The 14,511-nt window shown below is 37.3% G+C and overlaps 4 protein-coding genes across 7 annotated transcripts; 2 read left to right on the top strand and 2 right to left on the bottom strand.

Annotated features, from left to right (window-relative positions):
• Nucleotides 1-66: 66 nt before the first annotated feature.
• On the top strand, nucleotides 67-4,412 carry LOC137965475 (uncharacterized). Its single transcript, XM_068811739.1, has 10 exons — nucleotides 67-93; nucleotides 140-289; nucleotides 1,243-1,320; nucleotides 1,531-1,752; nucleotides 1,841-1,927; nucleotides 2,885-2,989; nucleotides 3,349-3,468; nucleotides 3,561-3,563; nucleotides 3,705-3,797; nucleotides 4,323-4,412. The coding sequence occupies exons 1-10, from the start codon at nucleotides 67-69 to the stop codon at nucleotides 4,410-4,412; spliced, it is 975 nt and encodes a 324-aa protein (XP_068667840.1).
• On the top strand, nucleotides 4,000-8,256 carry LOC137965713 (beta-glucuronosyltransferase GlcAT14B-like). Its single transcript, XM_068812034.1, has 6 exons — nucleotides 4,000-4,115; nucleotides 4,323-5,525; nucleotides 5,920-6,934; nucleotides 7,227-7,302; nucleotides 7,404-7,519; nucleotides 7,696-8,256. The coding sequence occupies exons 3-6, from the start codon at nucleotides 6,334-6,336 to the stop codon at nucleotides 8,208-8,210; spliced, it is 1,308 nt and encodes a 435-aa protein (XP_068668135.1). The 5' UTR covers nucleotides 4,000-4,115; nucleotides 4,323-5,525; nucleotides 5,920-6,333; the 3' UTR covers nucleotides 8,211-8,256.
• Nucleotides 8,257-10,001: 1,745 nt separating this feature from the next.
• LOC137965715 (formiminotransferase cyclodeaminase-like protein) lies at nucleotides 10,002-14,436 on the bottom strand. 4 transcript variants are annotated; one of them, XM_068812036.1, is made up of 4 exons: nucleotides 14,197-14,436; nucleotides 13,881-13,996; nucleotides 11,187-11,604; nucleotides 10,002-10,769 (listed from the first exon to the last, which is right to left on the bottom strand). In XM_068812036.1, the coding sequence occupies exons 3-4, from the start codon at nucleotides 11,578-11,580 to the stop codon at nucleotides 10,255-10,257; spliced, it is 909 nt and encodes a 302-aa protein (XP_068668137.1). In that variant the 5' UTR covers nucleotides 11,581-11,604; nucleotides 13,881-13,996; nucleotides 14,197-14,436; the 3' UTR covers nucleotides 10,002-10,254. The 4 variants fall into 4 exon arrangements, with proteins under 4 accessions (XP_068668137.1, XP_068668138.1, XP_068668139.1 ...); XM_068812037.1 differs by having other exon boundaries at nucleotides 13,881-13,988; XM_068812038.1 differs by having other exon boundaries at nucleotides 13,881-13,958.
• On the bottom strand, nucleotides 12,227-12,655 carry LOC137965474 (uncharacterized). The gene has a single exon (XM_068811738.1). It carries the CDS (start codon nucleotides 12,653-12,655, stop codon nucleotides 12,227-12,229), a length of 429 nt encoding a protein of 142 aa, XP_068667839.1.
• Nucleotides 14,437-14,511: the final 75 nt, after the last annotated feature.

Raw genomic sequence — 14,511 nt, 5'->3', positions numbered from 1 at the left:
TACCTGTAAGCTACTGGTGTTGACAAACTTCATTGAGTTAGCTTTTGGTCATTGTATAAACAGCTTATGTCAAAATTATCTGCTTTTTGTGCGGTTTGTGTTCTGAACTTATTTCATTGTTGATGTTGTTCTCATCCAGCTTGCAAAAGATGGCGGGGTTAACTGGGATGAACTTGCTCATGCATTGAGGCCCCAAACAAAGTGTGCGCTTATACAGAGGTCATGTGGCTATTCTTGGCGTCGCAGTTTGAGTATAAAAGAGATTGAGAAGGCAATAAAGATGATTAAGGCAAGTGCTTTCTACATGATTTAGGTCTGTTTAGTACTCCCATAGATTTTATATGCTTATTTTCTCTTGGAGAGATGATAAAAAGTTTTTGTGGTTATAAGCTCACAAAGGTGAAAAGAACAAAAGGAATGGAAGTGATTATCAGGATGCATGGAATAAAATAAAATATAGAGATGGGACACTAAATAAAATAGGTGTTGGAATAATCGGCAACCCGATTGACCTTTTAACAGTGTTTACAGAGCTCTATAATTTCCTCCCTTTAGATTGAAGGTTATTCAGGCAGCTTGTGCCTTTTTCTTACTATATGTACTTGCACCAAGAGTCATTTTTGGTTGAGATCAGATCACTGAAACCCCTGTGGACACAATCAAGTAATAAGAGCTTGCACCTTAACCTTTCTGGATTATATCACAGTTTAACAGCATATTATATAAGAAATACTTGCAGACATTTGTAAGACCATCCTGCCACATGTTTCTCATTGTTACTATGGGATCACCTGCAAAAGTTAAAACATGAGCTTATAGATGCCAAAGCCACGATATACTTTAAGAGTGCAAATGTCTTCCACTGAACTGTGTATGTATATAAATGACCATCTGAGTTTATATGCTCTTTTGAACATTAATTTGGACTACAACGTAAACAAGTCATTTGTTATACTTGAGCGTCAGATTTTTTTATTTTTTGAATCTTGATTACATTAGTACACTACACCCAATTCCCCTAGTGACACTTCAACACAAGACTTCATACTAAATTTCGCACCATGTGGCAAATGAGCCAAATGCCCAATCCACAAGCATACCATTAATGCACAAGTCTGAACTTACACTCAATTTTATTGATTTTAGAACTATTTTTCTGAGCACAGGACATTAAAATTAGTATAAGTTGATCATTACCGAGCATATGTTGTTTCTAACTTATTCTTGCATGCAAATGAGCAGATGCAAAATCCAGGTTGTTGTGTCATGGTGGATAATTGCTATGGCGAGTTTGTGGAGAGCATGGAACCACCCATGGTGGTATGGGACACTAACCATTGGTGGATAAATTCTTTTTAATTTGCACAGAGAAAAATAAACACTGGACTTACAAACTCAATTATGAATGCTTTCATTGGTAAAAGTGTTTATAAAATCAAATGGCTGGAAACAAAATTATCTAATTTGCATTGTTACTTCTATTTCTTTTTTGTGGAAAGCATGACAGAATCCTGTTATGATGTTTGCCAGGGGGCAGACTTGATTGCTGGAAGTTTTATTAAGAATCCAGGAGGAACCATTGCACCTTCTGGTGGATATGTTGCTGGAAAGGATAAATGGGTCAAAGCTGCTGCAGCCCGATTGTCCGCTCCTGGTCTAGGAGTTGAGTGCGGTTCCACTCCTGGTCATGTTATGCGAGCTCTTTTCCAGGGGCTTTTCCTGTCGCCACAAATGGTTGGTGAAGCAATCAAGGTGGTGATAACATCTCATAAAGGCATTAGTTATTTCATTGCTACCACTTGTCCGGATTATGACCAGTGCTTGCCCTCTGTCTTGACAGGGGGGCTTTCTTATTGCAGAAGTCATGGCATCTAAGGGGTTTAATGTGCAGCCACTTCCTAGAGTTCCCCGTCATGATACAGTTCAGGTGTGTTCTAAGAACTTATTCTTCCAGTAATCCAAGAGATTTTTTATCTTCTTTTTATCTTGTGTGGTCTGTGTTTCTTCACTTCCTAGGTTTTATTTCGTGTGTTACTCTATTGAGGGTTTCAATTTTCACTATGGCTCTATGAGTTTTTGAGGAAATGGAAATGATAAATAATCCGTTAAAACATTGGTTAACTATATCTTGCAATCAAAGTGCAATTGAGTGCGTCTGTGGATTCTTGAAGAGATTGTTTTTATCTGCTTGTTCATGGGGTTTCCTAATTTCAATACATCAGGAGGGTTGATTTTGGAGTAACTGAAAAAAATCATGATTTTTAACCTAGATATCAGGTTCTCAGCGTTTTTGGAGTAAGTGGCTGCTTGATATACAATGGGCAAGGACATTACAAATTGTTCTAGCTGTAAAAAGTGCATGTGGCTTTGCAGCAGATAGTTGAGGTCTTGCTTGTACTCAGAGAAGAATCATAAATGCAAAGTCAATAGCTAGACTATAATTTTTTCATTTCGACAAAATACCATGTGAACCTGTTTACTAAGCAGGGCTAATTATAATTGGTTATCTTTTTCTTGGAGAATCAAAATTTCAACATGGAGGACAGCGGCACACTGTATTACTTTCAGGAAATTGGATTCCTCTGTACAATGGATCTTCTAGAGAAACAGTTACCCACTGGAAATTGGTTTAGAGTACAGGCTTTATCTGTATTTTTCTTTTGTTTGTATTTATCCAAAAAAGTTCCCATCGAATATTAATAATGTCAATGATACAACGAGGAGAAGAAAATCATCAGGACTCAAGTGGGAAAGCTTCTCAATTTGGAACCAGCACTTCCTGTTGTTATCAGGTGACAGTGGGCCATAATGGCAAAAAGGAAAGTGGGTTAAATGGAAGCTTCAACTGAAACCATTTTAAAATATGATGGATTAGTTATTGTAGTGTGGTTGTCTTGATAGGTTGCCAGCCTGCCAACTAAAGGTCCGTTGGTTAACCACAGATGAACTGAAGCATGAAACTAGTTCTGTTACAGCAAGAGGCTGTGAGGTCAGTCTTCAAACTAGATCGGATTGTAATGGAAGGGGAAATGGCTCTTGTCAAAATATTTCAAAAAAGAACCTCTAGTCAAGGGGATAATTGTTTCCTTTCCCTATGTCTTCATTGAGTTGGTCCCTTGAGAGATTTGACAGCTTATGATGCCAAGCAACAGTAGTTTCAAATCATCTGGAAACTTGTCCCAACTTGATTAATCATGTTATGGATTTTGTTATCAGTGCTAGCATAAAGATGCAACATATAGTGAGAAGTTAAACCTCACACAACATGTATGCATCTCGCACACATACACATGCACCAACAACCTCTCTATGCGAGGCCTTTAACGTTTCTGTTGAGTTCCCATTCAGGCCGTTCAGCTTGGAAGCCGTGAACGTCTCCTAGCTTTCTGTGAGGCTGTCCAGAGAAGCTGTCCTGTGAGCTCTTTCATCAAACCTGTTGCTGGTTCATCTCCTGGATATGCATCAGAGGTATTTCCTCTTGCTATATTTACTCTCAGTTTGTATTTCCGCTGCCAATATTTTTGTTTCTGGCAGCTGATGTAGTCTTGTTTGTTTTCCAGAAAGTATGGAATACTTAAGAGACTTGTCCTTCGTGATAGAATTGAATTAAAACCTTTTGAGTGGTCACTCCTCCAGAGTGGATGAATAATGGTGTTACTGAGCATGGTTGATACTGACTCGTTGTATATCTTGGTATGAAACAGGTGGTCTTTGCTCATGGGACCTTTATTGACGGAAGTACGAGTGAGCTATCATGTGATGGACCCTTAAGGGAGCCGTATTCAGTGTTCTGTCAGGTGTTGTCGTCTATTGTTGGATTTCAGAAAATTTTAGATTATAATAAAGGAATTATCTTAAAAATCATCCCTTTTTTTTAATCTTGTCAAGTCTTTGCTCTGAAGCAGCACATTCCTTGTTAAATAACTTGATGCAGGGAGGCACGCACTGGACTCAGTGGGCTCTTGTTTTAGGAGAGGTTTTAAAAGCTATATAGATGAGAAAAATCTAGTATTTCTAAAACAACCATGCTGCGGTTTGAGGGCTTCAACATGGAACCTTTATTTTTTCCATCTGACTAGAAGATCAGCTGAGATGTGGTTGATCTTTTGATCCAGGTAAATTATGATTATTTATATCCTTGATGAGAAATTTATACCACCCATATAAAATCGTATTAAGAAGCTCTGGATCGTGTCAAAATAGATCTCCTATTTATTCTTTCCTTGGAGCTGATGAAATTGTTACTGGGTTTCCTAGTCTTTCCAATTTGAGTATTTCTGTTTGGACATTACAGTTACAGTAGCTCCTATTCTTGTAATCAGGTTGATAATCAGGCGAGACGTGTTATGATTAAAGATTCTGATCAAGGAGGCTGCATTGCTTACGAGGAGGCTTTACACTTGAAAGAGTAACTTAAGATATGAGATTTTCTGTTTGTTCTGTCGTAAGCAAAGAATGAAAGACCGGTGTAGGACGTGGGACCGTCTTTCTATTTACAATAATTAAGCTCAGCTTTTGAAATTAATGAAATTAGATAGAAGACTATTTGCATGGATAACCAAGTGGCACAGGTTAAGCTGATAAAATCCAGATTGCTTGGCCGGAGCCTATGGCCTGGTGCTTGTGCTAATCAAGCCATACTTGGGATGAGCTCAGTGCCCACAACGTGACTCACCTACCAGCAGAGATGCAGCAGGTGTTCCCTTCAACCATGAGTTAACAGAGTAATAACAGTAAGTTCATCGCGTACTTAATCTAGTTAAGGATTTCTGTTGCTGTGAGTCGACTCAGGGTTGGGTTCCCATTTTATTCTTTATCATCCAGTCTCATACCAAGATTTGGCCATGAAAATTCTCTAAACTGGTTCTGTGATTATTATAACCGTCTCTTGATATGGATTAGATGAGAAACACAGACATGGCAGCCACCACGTTCCAACTTCCAACAATCGTTCTTTCCGAATTATGAAAAAGCCAAAGGTGTTGCCGACATATGTTTCTTGGCAGGAAATCTCCTTTCGTTTGAATGGGACTGGATTTGGATGTAACGTCAGAGCAAGACAAAACCAACCCCACTGAAGCAGACGTGCACAGCACGAGCAGGTCCTACAACTCGTTGGTTTTTATGAAATGAAGTTTGAATCAACTCGATGGAGTGAACTCGTGGAACTCGGTTCTCGTCTGTCGTCATTATCAGTCGCCAACCTCATTAAGTATTTTCTAAATTCTAATTAATTAGTCACTTGTCTCCCTCTATTTAGTCACATTCGATGGTCCCACCAAGTTATAAACCCCAGATGGCAATAATCAAGATCTTCCCTCCGAAAACGGCGTCGTATCTACGGCTCATAATTTTTCTTATTTCGGCACCGTCGTCGTCTCCCTCTCGCGGCGTTCGAGTTTTGCTTTGCATTTTCATCTCTATAGATCCGGTGCGGGGAATTCTCATCTCAAGACATGGGATTTCTCGACAATTTCTCAAGCCTCGCTCCAGGAATTGCTTCGACATCGGCATTCGTCCGTCTGGTAAGCATTTTTGCTTCGAACTTCATTGCTACGAGATCCGGAGCTTCTAGTTCTCCGGTTCGAATCGAATTAGTAGGTCGTCTTTTATTAAAACTGATAATGTTTTGTTAAACTGATCTATGAGATCTCTTTTGAATATCTAAAACACCTGAGACTTGAAATGGAGAGACGTACTTTTACTGTCGCCTTCCTTCTCGTTGCTGAAAGATTCAATCTTGTTTGAAACGAAATGACAATGGCTAATTAAAGTAATCTTTCGTTGATGAAAAATCTTATCTATATCTGTTTTTCAGGAGTTCTTTTGCTTGTCGCTGCGTTGGTTACTTGTTGAGGAGCTGGTTTATCGACTATTCTTTCTCATGGTAGACTGATGAGCTACTTTCGGCATTTTCAGGATAAGCTTGCAAAGATGTTAGCTGACTGCGCAAGCTGTGGACATTAGGTGACCGGAACTGAACTGGGTTTCCAACTTGATCGTACTAGTGCTCTTTATTATTATGTTGTTCGGCTATCCTTAACTGCAGCTTTTGTGGTCATTTTAAAGTTTATTGAAAGAAAAAGGGGATACTGAATCCTTCAATCTTGTTAATATTGTGGAATTCTCTCTTTCCTGGCAGAAGACTCGTACCTTTAGGTAAATGATCAGAAGCGACCCTGGTACTCTTAGTCGAAGCTCCTTGCTCATATTCCAATTGGCCTCTGTTTTTTGCTGCGGTTTATTGCTGCTTCGGAAGGTAGAGGACATTGCAGTAGAGAGGAATTCAGAGTTGTTAAAAAATACTTGTTAGATTAAGTATTCTGGTGAGGCATGAGGAGAAATGGAAACCCTCACTTGGGCAGAGCGTTTAGTGATAAAAGATGGTTATTGCCTTTTCTCTCAAGTCTGCTTGTTTCTTTTACACTGGCCTTGGCAGCTGCTTTTGGGTTATTCTCCTCTTCGTACGGTGGTGATTCCTTGTCCTTAGATTTTATTTCCTTTGCTAGCTCGGAAGACTCTACTGGATCCTTCGTGGAATCAGATTTGAGGAAATCCCTGGAACGATATAGAGTTTCTAAGTTGGAAGCACCACGCATTGCTTATTTGATTTCTGGGACGAAGGGTGACAGTCAAAGAATTAAGAGGACTTTACTGGCTATTTATCATCCAAGAAATCAATATCTTCTCCACATGGACCTTGAGGCTCCTCCCAGAGAAAGATTAGAGTTGACAATGTTTGTGAAGGGTGATCCTACGTTCCGTGAGGTGAATAATGTACGAGTTATGGCCCAAGCCAACTTGGTGACTTATAAAGGTTCCACAATGGTTGCTTCTACTCTTCAAGCTATAGCTATTTTGCTCAAGGAGAGTGCTTACTGGGACTGGTTTATAAACCTTAGTGCCTCGGATTATCCTCTTGTCACACAAGATGGTGATTGCCTCCCTCAACCTTTTCGTTCCATTTGTTTCTTGTATACATAGTCTGCTGCATTTCCAGTACTACTATTCGTTTCCTCTTTCCTTTTTATTCTTAGCTGAAAATCATATTGACTTAATTTATAGAATGATCACTGAAGCACTTGCTAATGTGGGTTTCCTTTCATTCTTTCCTTCTTGTTTTATCAATGATTTTGAAGTAGATATTTCTTGAAATTGATGGAATCATGTCAGAACCATCAAATATCCTGTTTGAAATTTCATCTTAGTGTTTGAATGTTGTGTAGATCTGCTTCATGCTCTCTCTCCTTTGCCAAGGGACCTCAATTTCATTGAACATACACAAAATATCGGATGGAAGGAGTAAGTGAACTTCAGAACTTCTTTTCCTTTCCTTTTTAAAGGTTTTCCTGCACTGCATCTGTCTAGCTTTGCAGGAGTTTTACTTCAAACTCTCTTTGCAGGAATAAGAGAGCAAAACCAATCATCATTGATCCTGGTCTCTACTTGTCCAAGAAGAGTGATATCTTCTGGAGTAATTCCAGAAGGGAACTACCTACATCATTCAAGTTATTTACGGGTAAGTTCTCCTCAGTTTTTTTATGATTATAAAACAAAAAATAGAGCTGTAAAAGTTGAATGGCAAAATTAGTCTTGGCCTTGCCTTTTTTGGTCTTGTCTTATCAGAGCTTCATACTGTTTAACTGCAGCACTTTCTTAATGTGATAAATTCCACTCCATTTTTCTATGTTTCAGGATCAGCATGGGTAATGCTTACAAGGTCTTTCCTCGAGTATTGCATATGGGGCTGGGACAATCTTCCCCGCACTCTCCTGATGTATTACACAAATTTTATCTCATCTGCAGAAGGGTATTTCCACACAGTTATTTGCAATTCACCTGCATTCCGTAACACGACAGTCAGCCATGATCTACACTACATTGATTGGGATAACCCTCCCAAACAGCACCCTCTCTCATTATCTATTAAAGATTTTGATAAAATGGTCAAAAGTGGAGCACCTTTTGCCCGGAAATTTGAGAAAGATGATCCCATCCTAGATAAAATCGATAAAGAGCTATTGGGTCGAGTGGATGGTCAGTTTGCCCGTGGAGGCTGGTGCACTGGGAGCCAAGAAGATGGTTCCGATCCATGCTCTGCAAGAGGTAACGATTCAGCGTTTTTGCCTGGGCCAGGTGCCGAGAGATTGCAACTAGTGTTTCAAAAGCTGTTATCTGAAGATTTTCTCGGACGGAATTGTTCTTTGTAGCAGTAAGTTTTCCATGAATATATGTGCATAGGTTTTTCTGTTTTGATTGTCTTCGCTTTAACACCTCACGACTCTGCTGTGACGTTTTAGTAACAGTAGAGCGTATACTCAGATATTGAAACAAAAGGCAATTCATACCTCTTAGAACAATTCCTTCTCGACGGCCTCTTTTAAATGTTCCGGCTTTAACACAGGCATTTTATTTTCAATTTGTCTCACAAATTTGCTACGATTGAATGAAACAGAATGATTCCCCGAAACAAAAGCAAGAACATTGCGAAGTCTTGAGCAGAGTTCCCAAAGGCTGAAATTGAAAAGGCAATTCATACCTCTTAGGGCAAGTGAAAGTGAAATTAAAAATGAGTTACTATTTTTTTGTATTAGTAACAGAAAATATAGTGTAAAATAATATTTTGTGTTAAATATAAAAGAAATTTATTAATATAATATTTTAATAGATTTAATTTTTTTATTAATAAATTATGATAGATTTTAACTTGTATGAATTAATAGATATTTTAAATTTAAAATTAACATTATCTATTTAATTAAATATATAAAATAAAATTTTATAATACCCAAATTGTTACTTTTTAATATCTAAATTCTCGCTTAAAAATTAAATATAATACTAAAAATCGGAAATTTATATAAATAAAAAGAGGGTATTTTATTATACAAAATTACTTTTATAGATTTAATTTTATAAGATAACTTTATTTAACTAAACTAATATACATTTAAACTTGTTTTAAATTAATAAATAATTTTAATTATTTATTTTATAAAAAAATTAAACAAATACTTACTTTTATAAATATCCAAATTCTCACACTTAAATTAGAAATCAAATATAATATTAAAATCATGAATTTATATTAAAAAAGGATATTTTAGTATATAAAATTACTCTATAGATTTAATTTTTATAAGATAATTTTATTTAACCATTCTATTAATAAACTAAGATAAATTTTAACTTGTTTGATTTAATATTAATTAAAATTTAATAATTTTAAATTAAAATAAATATATAAAATAATAAATAAATATTTAATTTTATAATATCAAAATACAAGAGTGAGAGGGCAGAGTAAGAAGAACAATAGTGAGAGAACGAGTGACTCGTGAGGATAAAAATGAATGCAGATACAAAATTAAAATCCCCCGCAAGATCCATCACTGTTTTCTCTTATGGATCCTGATTTTGTTTTGTTAGTTTTGTTTTGTGTTCTTTTCATAATTAGAGAAAATATTTTACTGTCAAATTAATTTCGAATAGCAAAAGCAAATTTTTCATCACCTCCAATGTCTTACCATCATTGATAATATTTGAGCTTGAAAAGGGATTGTGGATGTGTCCAGATACAAAACTTCATTCTAGACATAACATTGTTCAAGGCATTGCCAATTTTACACGAAAACTTTGTCCAGTTACCTATTCCTGTGACTGCTGTAGTATTGGACATGGCAATTTGTCATTTTCCGATCAATCTGCTCTGTGCTTATAATTTGCTTCTACTTCTACCAATTACACTACTTGGTTTGGTCGGACATTCACCATTATATTATCTGGCCTTCTATCACTTTTAAATTATTTCCAGGTAAAGTTCGCAGTCACTTTGCTCGTTGAGGTGGATGCATGGGGAGCCAGGAAAATGGTTTTGCCTGGACCAGGTGCTGAGAGATTGCAACTACTGTTTCAAAAGCTGTTATGTCGAAATTGTTCTTCGTAACAGAAAGATTTGCATAGTAAAGTTCTACATCTACGTCAGTCTAGATGACATGAAATGCAGAAGAAAGAGAGCTTCAGATGAGAGCACAGACAGTGTCGATGATGAAGGGATCAAAGCAATGATAACAGCAAGTTGCTAAGAGTAGTTTGGTTTAAACAATTAAACTCAGTTACAGTGGCATCATTAGTAGCCAATTCACTCTTTCTCCTCCCCATTAATCAACTGCATCAATTTTCAACTCAGAGAGTGGACTCTGACAGGAATAACAGCTACATCAGCTCATGTTGACACTCTTGAAATTGGTTGTCTCAACTGTCGAACTGTTCTCCCTTCAAATACCTGTCAATAATAATTTCTTGTGAAAAATCTGTGAAGTATCCTTGGCCAACAGCTAAACCCTCCATCCTTGCTAGCCGCTCAACTTCCAGTTGCACCTGATCAGCTCCAATTCTTTGTGGATTCAACAAATTACAGGCCACCTCCATTAAGTCATCACCATGGGCAAGTGCCATAGCTTGCACCGATTCCAGACCACCTCCTCTCCCGCTCACCTTTTTAGATATCTTACGAACTGTAGCTAGGTTGGAAGAGTAAACAGGAACATTGTAGTTATCAACCCAGCCAGTGGCACCTACCACCACAACTCCAGCAGATTGAACCACTTGCACAGGACCGGCATCTGGCTGCAGAGGCAAGCTCCCAGATTTGGGCCCACCTGCCCAATTGATTCCTTCGGAATTAGGCTTGAAATAGCCTAGTTGTCTTCTAATTGAATCAAGACTTCGTCCTTGTTCATGGGCAGCTCCATACAGAAAGGTAGGGACTGCAGAATATGAACACTGTAGTATCTCAATCTTCAAATCAACATAACAGAGCAGAAACCTACTCATTTTTGATACTCATTGAGCCCCATATTGTTGAATCTGAACCAATACATGGGTACCCTATTCTCCTGACCTCTTCAACCTTTGGAGATTATTGAAGCCCAGTGTGACAGTTGTCAAATATTACAGTATAAGTTACCAATAGCCAAACAAGTGCACGTCAAAGAATAGATACAACTGCTCATCTTGAAAAAGTAATATATTCTTCTATTTTAGGATAGATGAATATCAATTTTGGCCATAAACTAGGTAAGTTTGAGATAAATTATTCATGCAACAAGTTTCACCAGTATGACTCATTTAGGCAAGGGTCCAGTAGATCATTGAATTGCAAAACTTGCTGGAAGAAGACAGACCTTGAAGCTTGTGGCCAATATCACTGGCCACCGATGTTGCAAGCCCAGCCACTTGCTCTAATGAAGCCTGAGCCAGAGGGTGAAAGCAAATGTGATCAACCACTCCAAGGCGTGGATGAGTCCCACAGTGCAGTTCAAGATTTGTAGCTTCAAGTGCAGCTTTCACCATGGTAAATACAGCTTTTGGCAAGGGATAAACATCTCGGAGAGGGTTTTGGGAGACATAGGATACAAGTGTGTAACCAACTCTGTTGTAAACCTCATCCTTGAACTTGTTCACTATGACAGCTTCAGGATATAGCTTGGCTGCCTGCTCTATCAAGTCCAGGGCACACTTGTTTCGGCTTTCAGATATGTAGACTTTGCAACAGGCAAGCATCATCTTAATCATCATTTACCTATTTCACACTTGTACAATCTGCAAAACAGAGGGACACCATTTGGTGATAGAGATCTCTGCCTTAATTTTCTTTTGGTATAACATTTAATAAGTGGGTTAGTGACAAAACTAAAAAGTTCCAACTCTACGTATGTTTTTACAAGGAACCTATCTATTCATTTCTCTCTCTCTCTCTCTCTCTCTCTCTCTATATATATATATATATATATATATATATATATATAATCAATGAAATAAAGCTTTTAATTTGTAGTTCGCCTTTATTTTCTTTTATGAATGGTAAGATAAAAATAAGTTTTCACAGACCTATCCACATAAAAGGTCATAGAAACCAACACAACACAATTTAAGACACCATTTAACTCTTCATGATTTCATAAGGTAAGCATGTTTAAACTATTTAAGAAAAAAAGAAGTTTAGTCTGCTTTAAAATCAACAAAAATAAAACCTACAGCAACTTTTTGTGCAACACTAGTTGCAAAGTTATTGCAGCATGACAATACACAAATGCATAGACTGTAGAAAACAACTACACCATAGAACTTGTAAAGATAATATTGTTTTTTATTTGAAGCTGGAAACATCACATGATAATTTACAAAATTATCTAAAATTTGGCATAAACGAATCCCAGTTCCCTTAAAATTCAGTCTCCTTCACATCTGTCGATTTTGGGTATCCTTGGTAGTCCAACTTCACCCCCAACGTCGCAGTAATAGCCCGAAACTTCAACCTCAAAGCTTCCATAATCTCCTGAACATTTTCATTCTCTGGATCCACTACTGGGTACTTGTCAATCAATTCCTTCATATGTTTAATGTTGTTCTGAACCCTAGCTGAGAAGCTGTCAGAATTTACATGAATCACCGAGGTCCAAACATCAACACAGCCCTTATAAAATCCAAGTTCTTCTCCAACTTCGAATCCATGTTTTAGACCCACCTCTCTTCCCTCCTGTTTCCCAATGGCCAAACCATCCGCAAACCCATCCTTGAACCCCTCATCAGAGTGCTTTTCTTCCAAATTGACAGCGGAATCAAAAATATCGTCTAAATTTGAAGACTGCATGATTTATTGGAGAACTGGATACACTGCCAAGAAAAAAAAAAGATTTAACTTCGACTTAGAAAGTGGAGCTATTTGTAGAACTCTGTGCTGCTGAAGTGCAGGACATGGTTTGGGATACAGACCAAAGTTATGAAGACTGAACCAGGACCGACCGGTTTCAAAAACATACGGTTTGACAGGATCTTCAAGGCCTTGTTAGAGCTCTAGCTGAAAGCATACACCCCATGAAAAATGCAAAATAGTTTTCAGAAAACAAGTTTCCAGGATATTTATAAGTGGCGACGCTTTTAGTACTCACTAGGACATTCCCTGGACATTTATCCATTTTATATTTAAATAAACTTTATTAAGAACAAAAAGGTATATATTTAAGTAATCTCCTTTCAAAAAGCAAAAGCTACCAATATCAGTATTGCCTTAGAAAGCCAAGAATTCTCAACTTAAACCATCTTATTAGCATAGACAAATGAGTAAAGTAATATGATTAACAGATCGAAGTTTGAACTTTTTTAATGCAAGGTTGCAACTGTGTAATATGCTTTAGATAAAAATCAAACCTAAGAAACATACAAAAGAACATGGAAGGAATTACATAACATCATTTTAGCTGTAACTCTCAAAGTTTTAGAATCTTTAGAAGTTCGGTAGATTAGTCTTTAAAAGATTAAAGTTTCAGAATCATTAAGGGGAGGTAATTTGCTATTTGCTCAAAATTTTCAGCATTGTCTGCTGCCGGAATGTGTTTTCTTTTCTCTTAGACAACCCTACGTTAACGTCTTCTTTCCACTTTTGATTTCATACACAAATGCTGCTATCCTAGAACATTTTCCAAACACTATTATTACACTCATGAGGGCGCCCACTTCTGTCATATTTTTGTTTTACAGCAAAAGTCTTGGGTACCTGAGTCATCTAAATCAAATCAACATACTTCTGATTATCCCAACCGGCCATTTCTGTTTCCTTGTCTATCTCATGCATTTCATTTTGAAATATGAACAGAAAGATATAATGCAGACATTTAAAGCAGATCTTATCAAACTATTTACATAGACAACGAAAATACGGACAGCAGCAACAGAACCAACAAAAGAAAGAAGGGAACAAGACAAAGCTATAAAAAGAAAAAAAAGGAAACATAGGTGCACCTAAATTTGTTGGCCGAGTAATCAAGATTGAAATGTAGACACTCTCACATTGAATGAAAAAAGGAAGGCATTTCTACCTGTGCTTGTTGCTGTCTTTGATTCTTCGGATTTGGTCACTGACTAAGATACTCTGGCAGATTCAATTATGTAAATGACTACATCAAATAGAAATTCCTCTCATTTTCCTGATTTTCTAAAAAGAAGCAGAGCAATATGCCCTTAGCACGAGAAGTTTGATAATCTAAATTCTATAAAGAAAAATCCAAAGAAAAATAAGAAAAAAGTAAACGAAAGGAGAAGGGAGGAAGAAAAAAAAGACGCAGGAAAATAGATGAAAAAGTGGTAGAACAACGAGAAGAGAGAAAAACAAATAAGGCTCGTGTTAAGGTTTACCGTGAGAAGCAAAACAGTGAGCAACACCCTTCTGTCGGGAAGACGACGAAGACTGAAAAAAGCAACCTTCGAGTTTGAATTAGAATGGGAGATGACGGAGAAGGAAAAGAGGAGTGAACAGTGACTGGAACAGATAGGAAAACGATAGGAGAAGACGCTTGGAACAGACAATGAGAAGATTTTTTTTTTCTTTCTACAAGGGGATTGACGGTTTGGTACAGACATTATAGAAGGGCAAGACTGGTGATATTGGTGTTTCTCAGGGGTAAAAGGATAGTTGTACTTAGAAGAAGATTGTATGCAGGCGTAGTCTTT

The sequence above is a fragment of the Aristolochia californica genome, unplaced genomic scaffold, assembly GCF_029961685.1.
Source record: "Aristolochia californica isolate CCGP_79_NKW_82.1479 unplaced genomic scaffold, dmAriCali1.0.hap1 SCAF_5, whole genome shotgun sequence".
Lineage (NCBI taxonomy): Eukaryota > Viridiplantae > Streptophyta > Magnoliopsida > Piperales > Aristolochiaceae > Aristolochia > Aristolochia californica.
Note: the sequence above shows the minus strand (reverse complement) of the source record. Positions and strands in the feature narration are given on the sequence as shown.